The sequence below is a fragment of the Typopeltis vanoorti genome, chromosome 21 (assembly GCF_054136105.1).
Source record: "Typopeltis vanoorti isolate ZY-2024b chromosome 21, IOZ_Tvanoo_1.0, whole genome shotgun sequence".
Classification (NCBI taxonomy): Eukaryota; Metazoa; Arthropoda; class Arachnida; order Uropygi; family Thelyphonidae; genus Typopeltis; species Typopeltis vanoorti.
Window position 1 is genome coordinate 93,257,453 of NC_143569.1, and position 19,533 is coordinate 93,276,985.

A 19,533-nucleotide genomic window follows, 5' to 3' on the forward strand; every position below is an offset into this window, starting at 1 on the left:
CCTGTATATGCTCTTGAGGGTCCCTATCAGGAATTTGATGAAGTTATCCATATTATTAATTGGTTCATCTGTGTTTATTTACATTCTCATTACTAAGCAGGATCATTGCAATTGCAGCTGTTAGATAAGTTTTCCGTGTACTGTTTGACAATTCCTATGTACAGACTTCACACAGCTTATAAGATCAAAGCTAATTACTCAATGGTTATGGTAAGAAGCAGTGACAAAAAATTGCACAAAATTATGCCTGAAATTAAACATTATGTGTTCAAATAGAAGAGAGGAAGTTGTTCTTGCTGGGCTCTGCATAGGTCACAGTCATCTCTCACATTCTTATTTACTGAATATGTGTAAAAAAAAAATACAACATGCGTCACCATTTTTCTTATTCTGGTGAAATACCAGCACTTCACACAACAGAGGATTGAAAGCTTTACTAATCTTGCTGAGCCATATACACTCAGGCAGATATTGCCAGAATCAGACAAATTGCACAATGTTTTTACCTTTTTACAGAGAATTAAATTATGTAAGTACATTTGATTACGAATTCTATGTTTGTGTAGATACTGCATTGCTTAATTTATAAATTTTTTAGAATTTGCTTTATGTACAGAACATATTTATTAATTTATTGCTTTATTACTATTTATTATTGCTTTGTGTACTGCTGTTACCATTGCTTTGGTGCAGTATTACCTTTGCTGTTATTATGCCAATAAATCAATCACTCATCGAAATTGCTGAAGATTGAATCTAATTCCTCCTCTTCACAAACACACATGAAGTATTAATGTTCTGGCTTACCAAGTGATGTTTATTTAAGATAACTTTCACAATTAATATTATAGATAGTAACTTTAAAAACAAATTTAAAATTATTTTTGCTAAGAAGAAAATTTGTATAGTTTTTCTGTTTATTGATGTTTCTATGGTCTTTTCCAGGTTCATGGTGGGCTTCTTCGCATGTTTCCAGCAAGTTTTCAAAATCAAGTTGCCAATATAGAACCAATATTTGATCGAATTTTATTTTTCTGGTCAGACAGAAGAAATCCACACGAAGTTCAGCCAGCATTTCATGTTAGGTTAAGTATCTGCTTATTATCAGATGAACTTTTTGTACTTAATAATTAATATTCTTAACATTATTACAGAAATGAATTTATAAACACCAAGATTATAGAAGTTTTAATTGAATTAATGTTTAATAAATTTGAAGTACTGTATTTTTTTGCCTTATAAAACGTACTTTTTATCTGAAAATTAGGATGCGTCCTATAATCTGAATGCATCTTATGGTGTGTCATCACTTATCGCGTGCATTTAAGCTAGTAATCAATACATTATTATATTTAATTTTTCTTTTATAACCCATAAATTCTACAATAAATTCTACAAAGCACAGGCATAGCGTTTAAGTGTGGTGTGATTGGGATCTTTATACTAATAAAAAAATGGCAATAGGGAAGCAGAGTGTCACTTTGGGCCTCCGTCTACAGAAAAATTTGGTATGAACTTGGAGGAAACAAGAGCAGAAATTAATAGAAATGTCCAGAAATTGAAAATGAATTAAAAACTTGGATAATGGATCAAAGAAGATCAAGTTGCTGCATATCTATAAAAATTATTATTCAATGAGCAAAATTATTGGCAACAGAAAGAAATATCAATTTTATAGGGTTACCATCATAGTGCTTTAGATTTATGCATGTATGCCAAAACAAAAGTATCACAAAATATGCCAGACAAATTTGAAAATAAAATTATTGAGTTTCACAGATTCGTCATAAATGCCAGAAAACAAGACAGTTTTCAACTTTCACAGATAGCTAATTTGGATGATGTGCCCTCGAACAAGACTGTTGACTCCAAAGGTAAAAAAAAATATATATATATATATATATATATATATATATATATATATTATTGTTAAAACTTCTGGTCACGAAAAAAACCCACTATACTTGTTTTGTTGAAAGTTTTTCCAGTTGGTTATACTATAAATTAAAGATACCAAGAAGTTATATTCTTGGTAAGTCCTTTTATCCAAGTGTAAGCAAACAAAGTTTGTGCCTGAAGTATTTTCAGGACAGGATAACTCGTACATAGAGGTTAATGACTTATTTCCATATACAGAAGTATGTCTTCTGCATATATGGAAATATGACTTTTGTATTACTTCAACAAAGGGGTGCTTAAGGGTCAAAGCTGTATAACTGAGAGGAGACCTCCACATAGCCTTTAAAGGAATGCAGAGAACCGACCAGGGCTTCTGACCTAATGTCCAATCCTCACCTTCTCGTGGTGCACCCTGTTGGGTATCTATCTGGATGCTGAACGAACAATGATGGGATGGCAATTTGGGATTTAGCCGACCAAATTGTATTCTTATTGGTTAAACCAAAATAAAAAATGATGGTACAACATGACAAAATTTCATGCCGGCTGGGGCATCGCCCGGTTAAACAAGGCCCCCATTATTTTCACCAGGGCGAACAGCGAAAAGTCAGCTACTGGAACAAATCTGAAAACAAACCCCAACTCAACATCACCAGAGTTAAAGATCAGTACTATCAACGTAAGAAGCCTGAATGGCAAAGAAATGGAGCTAGCTCAGGAATTAGATAAGTACCAGATTGACATAATAGCGGTGACTGAAACAAAAAAGACCAAAACTGGTGAGATCTTTCTAAGCAATAAATACAAAATGTTATATTCAGGCAATGACAATCAAGGGAAAGAAGGAGTAGCCATAGTATTCAACACAAAATACGAGGCTAATCTTCTTGAATGGCAGTCAGTCTCAAGTAGAGTAATGCGGGCAAATGTGAGAATGGGGAACTGGACAATGAAGCTTATTTGTGACTATTGTCCCACAGAAGGGTCTAATAAGGTAGAAGTGGAGGAATTTTTTCAGGATTTAGAAAAAGCAACTGACACAATGAAAAAGGTAAAGTTGGTCCTTGTTGGGGATCAAAATAGCAGAGTAGGAAATGATTGCGAGACATACAAAAATATTTTGGGAAAATTTGGAGAAAAGAGCAAAGCTAATAATAATGGCAAATATTTGTTGGATTTCTGCTCGGGACATGGACTGGTTATTACTAACACCATGTTCCAACATAAAAATGTGCACAAATTCACATGGAGAGAAGAGGCTAGGAATAAGAAAAGTTTCATTGACTATGTTATTGTTGATAGTGATGTTTTCTCCCTGGTGCAGGACACCAGAGTGTACAGAGGATTTGAAATTGGAAGTGATCACTATTTAGTCTTGAGCAGGATAAAATTGAATTTCATATTGAAAAGAATAACATGTAAGAAAGTTTTAAAGTGAACAAAAGTTGAGCAGCTCTCAGATGTGAACTGTAGACTAAAATACAGAAAGATTATTGAAAAGAAAATGAAAGAGTTTGAGAACAGGAATCAAACCTTGGAGATTCAGTGGCAAACTCTGAAGAAAACATTGATTGATTCTGCCAGAGAGGCATGTGGTGAGGTTGTGTGCAAGGATAAAAAAATCAGAACTCCCTGGTGGACACAGGAAGTTAAAGAGGCAGTGAAGGAAAAGAAGAAAGCATATCAAAAGTTCCTGGCAAATAAGTCAGCTTTTACTCTTACAGAATACAGAGACAAATGTAAGAAAGCTAAACAGTGTGTAAAACTAGCTAAACAAAAGCCATGGGAGGACTTTGGCAAGAATATAGAAAATAAATATCAAGAAGGTGGGAAAATATTCTGGAGGTTGTTGAAGAAGCTTAGGAATGGAGGAAAGAGTGCTGTAAAAGGAGATAGAGATGATAAAGGTAACATGAAAACGTGAGAAAAAGATATCCTTGAAGTATGGAGTAATTACTTTGAAAAACTGCTAAATGAAACAAGCAGTGATGACAGCACAGTGATAAAAAAACACTGACCAGGCATGCAGTCAGGAATACATATCCATACTTGAAGTAGAAAAAGCCATCAAAGGCTTGAAATGTGGAAAGGCAGCAGGAGTAGGTGATATTCGACCAGAAATGCTGAAGTATGGTGGTATAAGAGTCTTACAGTGGTTGCACTGCATAGTTCAGAAAGCCTGGACAGAGGTACGAATTCCCGATGTTTGGAGTAGAGCTCTCATATTACCCATATATAAAAAGGGAAATAAAACTGAATGTGAGAATTACAGAGGTATTTCCCTACTGAGTGTTCCTGGCAAGATCTATGCAAGTATACTTGAGAAACGGTTGAGAAGAATTGTAGAAGAAAAGCTTGGTGAAGAACAAGCTGGATTCAGGCCAAATAGAGGCTGTCAGGATCAGATCTTCACTTTACGACAAATAGTTGAGAAAGCATGGGAATATAACAAAGATCTGTATTTGAGTTTTGTCGATTTGGAAAAGGCATATGACAAGGTGCCAAGAGAGAAGCTATTCAATACGCTGCAGTTATATGGTGTCAATGGGGCATTATATCAAGCAATACATAGTCTTTATTTGAGTTTTAAGTCAGCAGTTAGAATTGAAGGAAGTACAGGAAGATGGTTTAATGTTAAATCTGGTGTGAGACAAGGATGTACATTATCCCCTCTGTTATTCATTATCTATATGGATCACATTATGAAGGAAAGTGGTATTAAACCTGATATCAAAATTGGAGATGTTAATATCAGCTCTTTGCTTTATGCGGATGATGTTATACTTCTAAATAAATCCGCTACAAGTCTGCAAGATTCTCTGACTAAATTGAATAGCTGTTGTAATAGATATGGTATGAAGGTCAGAAATAAAAAGACAAAGACAATGAAAATAGGCAGAATCATTGAAAATGTCAACTGTGTTGTGAATGGAGAACCTGTGGAACAAGTAAAACATTTCAGCTACTTAGGCACAATTTTTACTGAATATGGTAAATTAAATATAGAAATAGACAACAGAATCAGCAAAGCTGGTATGGTGGGAAGTCAATTGAATAAATTCATATGGAATAAGAGAGAAATTAGTCGGAACACTAAATTAGTTGTATACAAGACAGTGTTCAAACCAGTTTTAACTTATGGATCTGAGAGCTGGGTCAGAAATAAAACACTTGGCCAAAGACTAGAGACCGCAGATATGAGAGTCCTGAGAAAGATTAGAGGCGTGAACAGATGGCATCAATGGCAATATCATATTAAAAATGAGGATATTAGGAAAGAACTTGACATTGTCAGCATCCAGGAATGCATTAGCAGAGCTAATCGCAGATGGTATGGTCACTTAAATAGAATGGGAGAGGAAAGATTAGCAAAACAAGTGTTCTCTGCTAGGTTGGCAGGAAAACGACCCAGAGGAAGACCAAGATATAGTGGATTGATACGGTACAAAGTGCCTTAGACGATAGAAATATAAGATCTGATAATGTTGGAGTCTTGACAAGTAACGGACTGTTTTGGAGGAAAATTGTAGATAGGAAGTTAGTAATGATGTAATTTTTTCATGTAGTACTGTCATATCCTGTACACCCCTTGAGGGTACATAGCAGGAATTTGATGATGATGACAATTTAACAGTAGTGCAACTCGTAGCAAAGGTGGACTAAGCTAACATCACTCCTATCTCAGTATCTCCCATAATGCAAAACATATCTCCTTGCGGATATGTATAATGTTATGCATTAAGGGAAGGGCCACTACCTATTCGACCTTTATTGAGGTCTCTTCAGTGGGAGCCAGGCCCATAAGTGGAGACACCAGGCAGAAGCAGTAGAGAGGTCATCTTTACCTATAGGAGTTGCCAAAAGGTTTGTCACCTTTTTATTAAATTACTCTGGATTTAGAGAAAGATGATGAAAGTTTATTTTTCACTTGGTTAGACTATAATGAATTTAGTTTAATCCTTTATCCAAGTGTGAGTAAACAAAGTTTGCACCTGAAAATATATTCAGGACTGACTGGGGTAAGGTAGTAGGTAAAGTTTACCTCTATAATGCAAAACAAGGTAAGTTAGTAAGTAAAGATGATCTCTCTACTGCTTCTGCCTGGTATCTTCACTTATGGGCCTGGCTCTCAATGAAGAGACTTCAGTATGGGTCGAAACTAGTCTGGGTAGTGGCTCCTTCCCTTAATGCATGACATTATACATATCTGCATGGAGATGTGTTTTGCATTATAGGAGATACTGAGATAGGAGTGATGTTAGCTTGGTCCACCTTTGCTATGAGTTGCCCGGTGTTTTACTACCTTACCCCAGTCCTGAAGATAATTTCAGGTGCAAACTTTGTTTGCTTACACTTGGATAAAGGATTAAACTAAATTTATTATAGTCTAACAAGTGAAAAATAAACTTTCAAAATGAAGACATAATTAAAGAGCTAAACCAAACACCAATAATAGAAACATAGCCTAAGAAACAAATGGAAAGAACATCTAGAACAATTGACATATGATAGAATATTCAGGATTATGATGAACTACAGACAAATGGAAGAAATTGTGCTGAGACTGAAACAGGCCACCTGGCTTAGATTCGTGAAAAGAGGAAGAAGATAAATGTATATTAAAGTGAGTGGGGGGATTGGTTTGCTGTACTTTAAAAGAAAAATTTGCCTGTGAGTTGTAATTATCAGTCAGTTTATTGAACCTTATGGTGTTTTATACACTAGTGGTGAATGCAAATGTTAAACTGTGGGGTACAGTTTCTGTTATTTCCACTACATTCATCAGTATAGTCCGTGTATAAAGCTAATTTCATTTACCAAAGAGAATACAAAATCCTATAATATGACATATCTTTATCAAATTCCTAGTATGTCCCCTCAAAGAATTTACAGGATCCTTTGATAGTATACTTTAAAAAAATTTACATTATTAGTAACCTATCACAGTTTTCCTCAAAGTTTGTCTTGTCATGAACTGTCAGGGGCCCCTCCTCCATCCCCAGTATTGTCATATCTTATTTGGTTTTTTAAGTGTTTCTTCAACTGTATTTCATTGAACCCTAGAGTTCTGTGAAGATTTGTAAACAAAAACTTTCCAGCATATAAACATAACTTGTGTTAGATGTAGTTACTGGGTTGGGGAGACCTTCAGTGAAAGGGGAAAAAAAAGTATTATCTGATGAAACTGTATGTGGGTACAGTGCTTATCTTTGCTAGGAAGCATGAGTCTCCAATTATGCTACTGTAATTATTTATTTACTGAATCATATGAGTAAAAAGCATAAGTTAGATTTCTTTTTTATCATGATAGAAAGTAGTAGTACTACTACTACTGACACTGCCAAAGAACATAGCATTCATATATATGAGTCTGTAGTTTTCTTGTGAAGACTGTCCAACTTTGATGTTTTTTAAAACTTGATTACACACTATTAAATGTGATATTCAATTTCATCATGTTCAAACTAAATGGGGATCACCTTCAATTTCAAATCCCCTGTATACTTGTATTCTGAACCAGTGGATATATATTGCCATTAACAATAACATTAACAAAAGTTGGTAAGATTTCTTGTCTTCTCTCCATGTGAATTTTTCACACCTTGATGTCAAAATATGATATTAATAATGACAATCCCATATGAGTGCTAAACAGAAATCCACCAAGGCTTTAGCATTATTATTATCATCTTTTCTCTTTTTCCCAAATTTTCCCCAAATATTTCTACATATCTGATGTTTAGATCTCCAACAATGTTTAACCTTTCATTTTTCTTTATTTCAGCTACCTTATGTGATGATTCCAAAATTTCTCCACTATTCCCTAATTAAACGTTCTGTGAGACCATAGTACAAATAACACTCATTGTCCAGTTTCCCCATTTTTATGTTGAGTTGGAATTTGTTCCGGTAACTGACTTATTGATGTCTTCCCTAGTTCCACAGGAACAGCAGGTGTCTTTTTATAACTGGGCGATGTCTCAGCCTGAATGACATTTCATGTTGTACCATCTTTTGGTTTAAACCTGTTGGCTTAAACAGAATAAAGCATCAACTGAAGATGGAATTAACAAAAGTTGGAGATGGAATTGGACATGTGGTCAGAGCCTAGTCATTTCTCTGTATCCCTTAAAAGAATACACAGAAAGCTCCTGCCAGATATTTAGCTGAAACCCTTAAACGACCCTTGTTTCACATATGTTTACGAGGGTGGGATGAAAAGTTCTCGGCCTAAACTCAAAAAACGAATTTATAATTTCAAAATTATTTTTATTTTTCAACATAAACTCCCTTAAGACTAATACATTTATTCCAGCACCATTATCCTGTCCCTGTAGTGGTTCTCAGTAAGATCTAAGATCTGCAAAATATCTCTCTACAGCTGCAGTCATCTCTTGGTTTAAAGAAAAACGTTAAACAGCAAGGAAGAGCTTCAGTTTTGGGAAGAGATAGAAGTCAGAGAGAGCCAAATCTGAGGAATAGGGAGTATGTTCCAACAATTTCATAGTGCAGATCCCATTATTTTTCCCATTTCCAAAACTTTTGTGGGCAGGTGCTTTGTCATGATGAACGATGATTTTTATCTTCTGCAAACCAGATCTTTTCTCACAAATTTTTTTGTCTAGTCTGGTTAAAAGATCGGAATAATATTCCCTGGTTATTGTTTTATCCTTTTCAAGATAATTAATAAACAAAATGCCTTTAGCATCCCAAAACACCGATGTCATGACTTTCCTGCCGATGGAACTGACTTTGTCTTCTTTGGCGCTGAACAACCGGCTTCTGTCTACTGTTTTGACTGCTGTTTGGATTCTGGTGTGTAATGGTGAATCCAAGTCTCACCCATAGTAATAAATTGACATACAAAATCAGTTTTATTCTTGTTAAAACATTCCAAACACTGTTTAGAGATTTTCATGCGAGTGTGTTTTTGATCTGCTTGGAGCAAATGCAGCACTCATCTTACACAAAGCTTTTTCATATGCAATTCTTCATGCAAAATATATCCTACACGTTCTTTTTAAATGCCTATAGTCTCAGCAATTTCACACACTTTGACTCTGCGGTCATCCAAACCCGTATCATGCACTGGACCAATGATTTCTGGTGTTACACATTTTGGACGTCCTTCACGTGGATCATCTTCATGCCTGGTACGGCCACGTTTAAGCTCGACAGCCCATTTCTTAATTGTTGAAAATAAAAGGAGAAGAGTGCCCATAGACTTTTATGAACTTAGAATGAATTTCTTTTGGCATTAAACCTTCTTTTACAAAGAATTTTATAACTGCACAATATTCAGTTTTATCCATTTCAAGGGATACAGGCAACACTTTTGCTTCATACAGCTGTCTAAAACAAACTACTTATTAGAATGACTTGCAATTTCACATGGATGCTTATGACAGATCTACCAACTTAGAAAAAAAAAATCTCTTGCTGATAGTGTTGCCATCTATGGTTGAGACCGAGAACTTTTCAGACCACCCTCATATGTATTACAGTCTCTGCCATATCTTCAATATTCAGATTTTGCATAAAGCTTCAAGATTTATTATTCGACTTTTTTACCCTAGATAATTTCCAAAAACAAAGATTGAAGGATTAACAAGGTTTTTCTTGGAAATAAACTCTACAAATTATAAAATCCTTCCTTTCTTTTTTGAGGTCAGAGAATAGACGGAGAGGTGTCTTGCCCATTATTGTAATAGGTTGTTAGGACACCATACTTTATTTACTGCTACAATAACACTTTTGTTTTACTTGCAATGCACAATACAGCGGTGGGGGATGTGTAATTCGCCACGTGCAGCCAGTTTCATTCCATTCTTCTGAAAACATGTTTGTGATATTCATCTTATTTATTTTTATATTTGTCTGTAATGAATCTGTTCATATTCATACCAGATTTTTTTCTTCCTTAAATATGCCAGTCATATGCAACCAATTCACGCCTCATTAGCATATGGTCACATATAATTCACTCCACTTTTATAATTTAAATCTACTTTGTCGATTTAAATGATAAAATACCTGCATGTAATGGGAATACATGCAAGTATATGACAATTTGCTAAGAAAATAGTATTAAATAGATAAGTGCATTTTTAAATGTAGGCTTTAAAAAGAGTTAACAAACATAAGTATTTGAGAAAATTTGGAAAACTAATAAATGGAACTTCAGTGGCAATACTTCACTTGTGCTTATCAATACAATTTCCTTAGTATAATACTGTTATACCAAAGTGAATTCAGGGCATGTATAGCATAATAGCAGGAGTTCATTGCACTTGGTCACACTAGATTCTACTAGAAGACATAATAAAAAGATACATATACTGGCCACTGAATTAGTAACTTATTTAATATTGTGTTGGACATTCTTTAGCAGCTGCCAGTACTGATACTCTTCAATTCTCTACACATAGTTCAGTGAGATATCAGTTGGGAACAGCCTTCATTAAATGCTTTGGTCATTTCACACACACACGCGCACGCGCGCACACACACACACACACACACAGAGAGAGAGAGAGAAAAATCTGTTTGTACAAGTCTTCTCAGATGACAGTGATCCCATTCCTGACTGTCTTAAGACCACAGTTACACCTCTTAGACAAGTAATGTGTGTTATTTTTCCACTGATTAAACACTCAGGATATCTCACCTTTTGAGAAATCAGCCAGCTCTGCTATTTTCAAAATCATGGCTCCGGCCAGATAAGCACTCACGCTAAGCCCTTTATTGAACTCCAAAAGATCCTTTGTTTTTCTCATTGTGATCAATGCTGTTGACAGTACTGACCGCCAACATTCTTAAATAGTTGCCTAGAACACATGGTGATGCACGTGACCAAATATTTTGCATATATGCTGTGCAAGTGATGTTTATGTATATCTGCATAGTTTATAATTCAGTGGCCAGTATGTGTAGAAGAAGAGTTAGAATAAATATTTAAAGTTCCTTCCTTTTTTTTTAATTTTTTAAATAGTTGAAAATATGAGAAATTGTCTGCAGCAGTGGGTTATAAATTGATGAATTTATGTAACTTCTTAAAGAATTAGATAATTGTTAAGGCTGAAGGATAGGTTAATGAGAAATTTATCTTAGTTATCTAATTTGGTGTTGTTGAAGGTGAGAGGAAGAAGATAAGCTATGAGAATGTATAAACATAACTCAACCTATATATGGTTTTAGTGACAAAAAAAATTCTTTGACAAACTATATAGTTCCCAGACATCCCTTACATCAAGATCATCTGCAACCACCGCCTTAAACACTGATCTCCATACCATCCTTCAGTAGGACAAGGATAACCTAGCCACCTTCAGTACTGCCAAAATGCAGTCCTGCCTTTTCTCTCACAAAAAAAAGATCTCAGCTTAACTTTTCTCATCCTCAGTAATACATACGTCACCAGGCAGGATGAACTGTCTCTCCTTGGACTGACATTTACCTCCAATCTCTCTCTTGGCATAAACACATGACATCAGTAGCTTTCTCAGCTTCTAAAAAACTAGGCATTCTTTTCTGTTCAAGAAGCTATTTTACACCCACCCAGCTATTTATCCTATATAAATCCCAAATCTTCTCATCCCTAGAATGTTGTATATACATTTGAGGTGGTGCACTTAAAACCTCCTTAAAAAATCTGGATGTTGTCCAGGGGAGAGCAATTTGGCTCATAGATGACCCTTGCCTCATAGACTCGTTTCCTCTATCTCACAGATGCAATGTTTCAGCTCTGTCTCTTCTACAGATACTTCCATGATTACTTCTCCAGTGAATTGGCAAACATCACTTCTCCACTTGTTGTTAGGTCTGTTAAAACAAGAGCAACCAACATCCCTTTACAATACAGCTGCAAACTCATTGAACTTCCTTCTCCTCTTATTCCATCCACCTCTGCCCTCTTGAACACCCTTCCTCATGATGTGTTTCCCAATGATTTTAACCTAGCTCTTTAAGAAGAATATCAACAGGTTATTCTTTCTCATCTACACAACACACACACACACACACACACACTGCTTTGGTGTGCTTTGGTTCTTGTACCTCCCGTGTGTGGGATAAATAAATAAAAGTGAATTTTGTGTTATTTTGTCAATTTGGCCTCAGTGGTGATTGTTCATTATTAAATTTAATGGGATGAATACAGCACAAAGAAATAATTATAAACAGGTTAATCTTTTCAATATTTTGTCTGTTTGAAGAGACCTTCAGGATTACAGTATTAAAATTATAACAACAAACATAAGTGGAAGAAAATCAGACTATTTTAAGCCTAAAGGCATGAGAGGAATAGCCTGTGTGTATGGTATTGGACAGGAGGCTTAAGAATTAGTTTCCCAAATCTTGGAATATTTAACACAACTGTATTTATTTAGATCATTCTGGTTTTTTTTTTTTAAAATAACTCTGCTGCTAATTCCAAAAAAGTCTTTCAATGTGATGAAAGTAACTGATCCTTTACAAGATATCCAAGGCATAGTTGGCTAGACCTGACTAGCCATAGTTGTGTTTGCAGATGTATTTTTTTTGTTCACCAAGGCAGATCTCCCAGTTTGACTTAATCCAAAATATAGTTTTAAACAATAATGATATGATATAATATGATGACCGTTGATGTCACCTCCTTATTTACAAATACTCTCCTTTCTGACACTTTAAACTGCCCTTCTCCCCACCAACAGGACTGACCCCTTTAATTTTGCCATCCATACTGGTTACTTTTCTTGGAAGGACCTCATATGAGCTAGAAGGCACATCCACGGGTTCTCTCCTTTCCAATTTCTATATGAAGTATCTTGAAAAATATGCTTTTGATACTGTCATTCTTAAACCTAGTTGTCTAAGATATATTGATAATGTGTTCTCTGTTTGACCACATAGCTCAAACACATTAGTCTCTTTCTTCTTCCACCTCAGTACCCAGGACCCCATAATCCAGTTCACTATAGAAAAGAAAATAATAACTTGCCTTTTCCAGATGCTCTAATCACACATCTTCCCAGTGGCTCCCTTTCTTTCTTTCTCAGATCATAGAAAATCCATCCACACAGGTATATACTTGCATACCCCCCCCCCCCCCCAAGCAATATGTTGTCATCAAAACCCTTGTCATGAAATGAAATGAAAAATGCTTTTCATTTTGCCCTCCAATCTCTCCTCTGCCGAGACTTCCCTTACAGCTGAACTCTCCTTTATTTGCTAGACCTTCCTTACAATGCCAAAAAGATTAATAAATTAACTGTTCCTTCTATCTCCTCATATCCCTCTCAACATAGAGTACAATAATGCTGTTACTATTACTTATATCTGGATCATCTCAGAAAAAATAGCCAGTGAGGTCAGTAGCATCTATTGTGGGATGGAGAGGTAATTAGATTTATGAATTTTATGCAGTCCATATATTGGAGGTGGGGGCTGAAAGAGTTCCATTTTTTTTTTTTTTTTAACAACTTTAGGAGGTCAAGATGTGACATTTTTTTTAGAAACCGTTTTAAATGATTTTTTTCTGATTAATGATTTTATGTTTTTTCTTATTTACAAATACTGTCCTCCCCTTTCTGACACTTGAGTGACTTGAAAAGATATGTTTAGTCTGTTGAGAGGAATTTTGGTTATCTAAATTCCTTAGTTAATCCATATTTTTGCTGATGAAAAGAATTTTTATTATAAACACATGCACTTCTGTGTTTATTAATAAAAATTCTTTTCATCAGCAAAGAGTATCACTAACACCATTTTCTCATAAGCACCCTCAATGGATACACAAGATATTATGATAATCCAGTAAATTAAGTTTTCTTAATTTACCAGCTTGTTGGCCAAGTAATTAACATACCAACTTTCCGACCCAGGGAGTTTGAAACCTGCTGTGGGCATGAATGTTTGTCTTCAGGAAGACGAATTTCATCATCCAGATGTTGAATAAGCAGTGTAGTCTCATAAGTGGCCAGAAGGGGCTTGAAAAAGTTCCCTGTTCAGTCCCTAGAGCAGGGTTTGGTTTTTGGATTGTGTAATAAAGGAAAATAATAAAATACATTCCTTTGCCTGCCTGTTCGCAGTGTCGGCATATTCCCAGCCTTCCGCTGTTGGGAGATATAAGCTAGCAGTTTATATATCAGTAAGGTTAAACATGGTTATTATATTTGAATTTTAAGCCGTTTGTAGTTTATGCAAATATTAACTGCTACTTTATTAATATATATTTTATCTTTTACCAGGTTTGCCATTACAGTATGGTATTTTGATGCTGCTGAGCGTAAACATGCCCTTCGAAGGTATCAAAGAGAAAGTATGTATGTATAACAATATACTTTATAATTCTGTTTTACTCTTGGGGTAGAAAATTATTTTTTCTCCTTAAAAATTACTTTTAAAGAAATACTTCAATTTATCATGAAAATGCAGATACACTTGGTGGCCCATTTATTAGATATGTTAACATCATTCACAGAATCTGGTACATCATCTGAGACAGTCACCTCTCCACACTACATAAATTACGTAGGCTGTATAAAGTAAGATACCAAAGAATAATGAGTTAACAGCATAAGTGTGACTTTGTGTGTGGAATGATAATTAGTGCTAGATGTGCTGGTTTCAATACAAGAGTAGGGATTCCCAAACTGCAGTTTGCATTTAGACTGATAAAACCTTTCTCATTGATCATGGATGATTTCAGTCTGTATATATAAAGTATAATGGGTCCCATGCTACCAAACGCATCCCCGGGTTGTGGATAGGAGAATGGCCTCTGGATACAGAGGTTAGCTGTGAATAAACAGGGAAACCTGTGAATAAGCAGTTGTGGACAATGGGACGGCATCTACCAACAGGAAGTGGTGAGATAGACAGTGGCATGGTTATCTCTATAAAAAGCCACACATTTCCACTGACGGGGGATGCGACATGGCAAGATGTAACTGCCATTAAATAAGTTACAGCCTGCTGGAAGTTGGGGCAGCAACAACTTTCATCCTGATCAGCGGAAGATCACCATAAGTGACAACGGTGTAAAGTATATTGTGGTAGGTGGATAATCATGAGGAATGAGAAACGGCTAGTACACTGAGTCTCTCTAGAAGGCTATTGCTGGACAAGGAAGGCAAGGGGATACCACCTTGTTCTATTTTTCCCTAGTATAGCAGTATGGATGGACATTCTAAAAGATAGTAAAGCGCACAATGGCTCAATACTTGTGCACGGCAGGGGAAGAAGCAAGGCTTCCCAGGTCATAAACCAGCAAAATCCTTGTACATTCATTGGGACATGGAATGTGAGAACCCTCCTACAAATTGGAAAATTGAAAAATTTGAAAAGAGAAATGGATAGATTAAAAATAGCCATATTAGGAATTAGTGAAATGAGATGGACTGGAACTGGAGACTTTTGAAGTGGTGATTACAGAATCATTTATTCAGGTTATGAGACAGCAAAAAATGGAGTCACGGTGGTTCTCAATAAGGAATGGGGAAGAAGAGTAATCAACTCAGTAAAATGTAATATCAGATTGATAATGGTAAAACTAGAAGCAAACCCAACAAATATTATAATAATACAAGCTTACATGCCTACTAGCGACCACAGTGATGATGAAGTTGAGAGAGTATATGTAGATATTGAGAATCTAATCAAACTGACCAAGAAGGAAGATAATCTTATTGTCATGGGGGATTGGAATGCAGTCATTGGTGAAGGCAAAGATGGTAGAGAGGTGGAAAGTATGGAGTAGGATGCCAAAATGAAAGAGGAGATAGACTTTTGGAGTTCTGCCACCAATTCAATCTGATCATTACTAATACCTGGTATGAGGTACCAAAAAGAAGTATACTTGGAAAATGCCAGGGGATATAAGAAGGTACCAAATAGATTATATTATGACAAGAAATAGATTTAAAAATCAAGTAAAATCATGCAAAAGGTACCTGGGAGCTGATGTTGAAAGTGACCACAATTTGGTTTTATTGAAATGTAATCTGAAATTTAAAAAGTTGTCACAACCAAGGAAAAGGCCCAAATGGAACACAAGTAACCTGAAAACAGAGGAAAACCATAGAAACTATAAACAGCAAACTGATGAAAGCATTAAAACCGGAGAGAGGGAAAAGAAAAACATAGAGGAAAAATGGACTCATTTGATTACAATCATCAAGGTCATCAATGACTGCATAGGATTAAGGAAGAAGCAAATAAAAAAACCATGGATCTCAGGACATTTTAGATCTAATAGATGAAAGAAGAAAATACAAAACCTCCCTAAAGGAAGAAAGCAAAGACAAATATAAACATATAAAAAAATATGATAAATAAAAAGTGTAAAGAAGCAAAAGAACAATGGTATACAGAGAAATGTAAAGAAATAGAAGATCTAACAAAGACTGGAAGAATTGATAAAGCTTCTAACATTATAAAAGGAATAAGCCAGCAAAACAAGACAAGAAGTACAATTATCAAAAATAAACAGGGGAACATACTTATAGATAAGGAAGAAATTTTGGAAATATGGAAGGAGTACTTAGAAGATCTATATAGTGGAAAAGATCTAGATGCCAAGGCTATAGAAGATGAAACAAGACTTGATATGGAAGAAATTGGTCCAACTATATTAAAAGATGAATTTGAATGGGCACTGGATGAATTGTCAGCCAACAAGGCACCAGGCACTGATAACATCCCCTCAGAATTAATAAAATACTCAGGAAACATAACTGAGGCATACCTTTTCAAGATCATAAAGGATATTTATGAAACAGGGATCATCCCCAAAGATTTTACACAATGCTCTATCATACCCATTTCTAAAGTAAATAATGCAAACAAGTGTGAAAATCATGGAACAATAAGCTTAATATCACATGCTTCGAAAATACTACTCAAAATTATACAAAAAAGACTAACAAAGAAGGTTGAAGAATATGTTGGCAATGACCAGTTTAGATTCAGGAAACAGCAGGGGACAAGAGAAGCAATCCTAGCTCTAAGAACAGAAGAAAATTGGAGAAGAATCAAAATACTCTGATAGTCTTTCTTGACTTGGAGAAAGCCTTCAATAGTATTGATTGGAATCAAATGTTTCACCTCCTAAAAACAATAAAGGTAGATTGGAGAGATAGAAGGCTCATATTTAATCTTTACAAGCATCAAGAATCCCTAATAGAAGTAGCCAGCAATACACAAAAACTGCAATAGCAAAAATACGTAGAGGTGTAAGACAGGGTGCTCTGAATCCATATTGTTTAACCTGTACATTGAAGATGCAATAAATAAACTGAAAGAACTAATAGAAACTGAAATTAAGATAAATGGAATTGATATTAACTGGCTACGGTTTGCGGATGATATAGCAGTTTTAGCTGATAACGAAAACAAACTCAAAGCCACCCCAACAAAGATGGAAGAAATCTTCACACAGTACAGCCTAAAAATTAATTATAAGAAAACAAAATTATTAATTACAAGTAAAGCAAATCCAATGAAAATAAATCTGGAAATAAATAAATAACCTACTACAACAGGTATCCTCTTTTAAGTATCTTGGAAGTCTTATCACAGAAGATGGAAGAAACCAATCAGATATTAAAGCACGAATAATCCTAGCCAAAAAAGCATTCTATAGCAGAAAAAACATTTTTACCAGTAAAGGACTTAGCATCCAGCTCAAAAAAAGGCTAGTGAAAACATAGATATGGAGCCATTGCATTATATGGTTGTGAGGCCTGGACTCAAACAAGACATGAAAAAGTTGGAGGCATTTGAAATTTGGTGCTGGAGAAAGATGATGAAAATTAGTTGGACAGAAAAGAAAAGTAATAAAGAAGTTCTGAATATAGTTTATGAAGAGCAATCATTAATGAAACACATCAATAAGAGAAAAAAAAGCCTAATTGGACATTTTGAGGCATGGGGGGACTGATTACAGAAATAATGGATAGGACTGTAGAAGAAAAGAGGCCACGAGGCAGACCAAGAATTTCATATATAAATAACATAATGATGCTAACTGGTGCTAAGAGAGTCATGAAGAGATAAAAAGGAAGTCACAAGACAGGATGTTGTGATGTGTTGCTATATTTACCAATTTTTGGATTGATGCACCAAAGAAGAAGAGATATAATGTAATTATTTTAGTTTTATATTTTTGTCTCTTTATTTTTTATGTGACATTTAAAAAGTTTGATCACATGCTTATTTAAGCCATTCAGTGAATGCAAAATTTTTCATGTCACTGATAAAGTTTGAATCATGTATGTTTTGACATGAGCTCTTTCCACAAAATAATAACATACATAGTTTGCCACCATTTTGAAAATTAACTTTGCTTAAAAAAAAAAAAGGAAAAAATTATAAAGAATGAGTACCATTTTTCTCATTAATGCACTTAAGAGCGTGATTTAAATATCCTGTGAATTTATTCAGTAATAATTTTAAAAAAAGCAAATAAAAATATCTTCTGTTTTTATTACTTTTTGATTTCAACTAATAAGGATTCAGACTGAGTTGGATTTTCCTAATGTGAACTGCAGGGGGCGGGGTAAGAATCTTGATCTACCACATACTGAGAGTGGCAGTCCAACAACAGTAGGATTTTCTCCAGAGAGTTAATGTGAGAATGCATTGGAAAGTGAAAGGAACCTGTATGTTCAACAGATGTGCCACATTCAGTAGTTGGAGGTATTGTAAATTATGGCTGCTGCGCCATTGCAAAATATATTGTTTCTTTTCATTTTTCTGGTTCTTTCGGGTTTTCGTTATTTCAATTGCTCTATCATAAATGTTTTTACTCTACTCACTTATTACTTAATTTCGTAAAATCCTTTATTTAGTCTTATCTTTACCTTGCTACTGTATTTACCCTAATCCTTAAGTTCTACCTTTGGTATTTCTTCCTTATGCCGGAGATCTCTAGAAATTTATTATTTATTTATGACTGTGCCACTAAAGTTCTCCTAATGGCAAAATATGACATTCATACCCCCAGTAGATTCTAATTAATCAGCTATATGTATATATCCTTTCTTGGCCAAGGTTTGCAGTCATGGCTTCAAATGCGTTCTCTATCTTAACTCACTTCTTATCTTATGGTTCCCGCTTATAGGATCGAATTAAGTTTTTTGGATCAGTGCATTGCAAAAGATAAATCGGATGACACCTTTGTATAATAATAAACAAGCATATTTGATGACTAATTGAATAATTGTTCACAATACATAAAATCAGGGGAGATCGCCATCAAAAATCTCAGTTTCAATCATGCAATTAAATGTAACACCTAAGGTATCCTCTCATAATCGCTCACTTAATTCTCATCAATCAAATTTACGTCACAAACAACAAATAATAGCATTTACATACAGATATTATGGAAGCATACAATTACCACATACCAGTTTCGATTATGCACCTAATATAACTCAAGGTAATCGCTCATAACGACTTAATTAAATATTAATAATCACATCAGCAGAATTCTTAACTCTGAGCTTAATCAATCTTACAACAAACATCAAGTAAACATATTAACATAAGAGTTATCACTCCAATCACTTAGCCCAAATTGCCTCTCGGGAAATTAACTGTGCTCAGTTTCACATCCGTTTACAGTTACACACATCCACTATCATTATT

General features: G+C 34.9%; 1 protein-coding gene across 2 annotated transcripts in view; it reads left to right on the top strand.

Annotated features, from left to right (window-relative positions):
* The window catches only part of Hph (HIF prolyl hydroxylase), a 125,008-nt gene that overhangs the window by 61,057 nt on the left and 44,418 nt on the right, over positions 1 to 19,533 (top strand). Inside the window, exons 3-4 of one of the 2 annotated variants that reach the window (XM_090411078.1) lie at positions 946 to 1,085; positions 14,130 to 14,204. In XM_090411078.1, coding sequence (XP_090267204.1) covers positions 946 to 1,085; positions 14,130 to 14,204 — 215 coding nt within the window. The remainder of the gene's footprint in view (positions 1 to 945; positions 1,086 to 14,129; positions 14,205 to 19,533) is intronic. The other variant, XM_090411077.1, reaches the window with a different exon arrangement.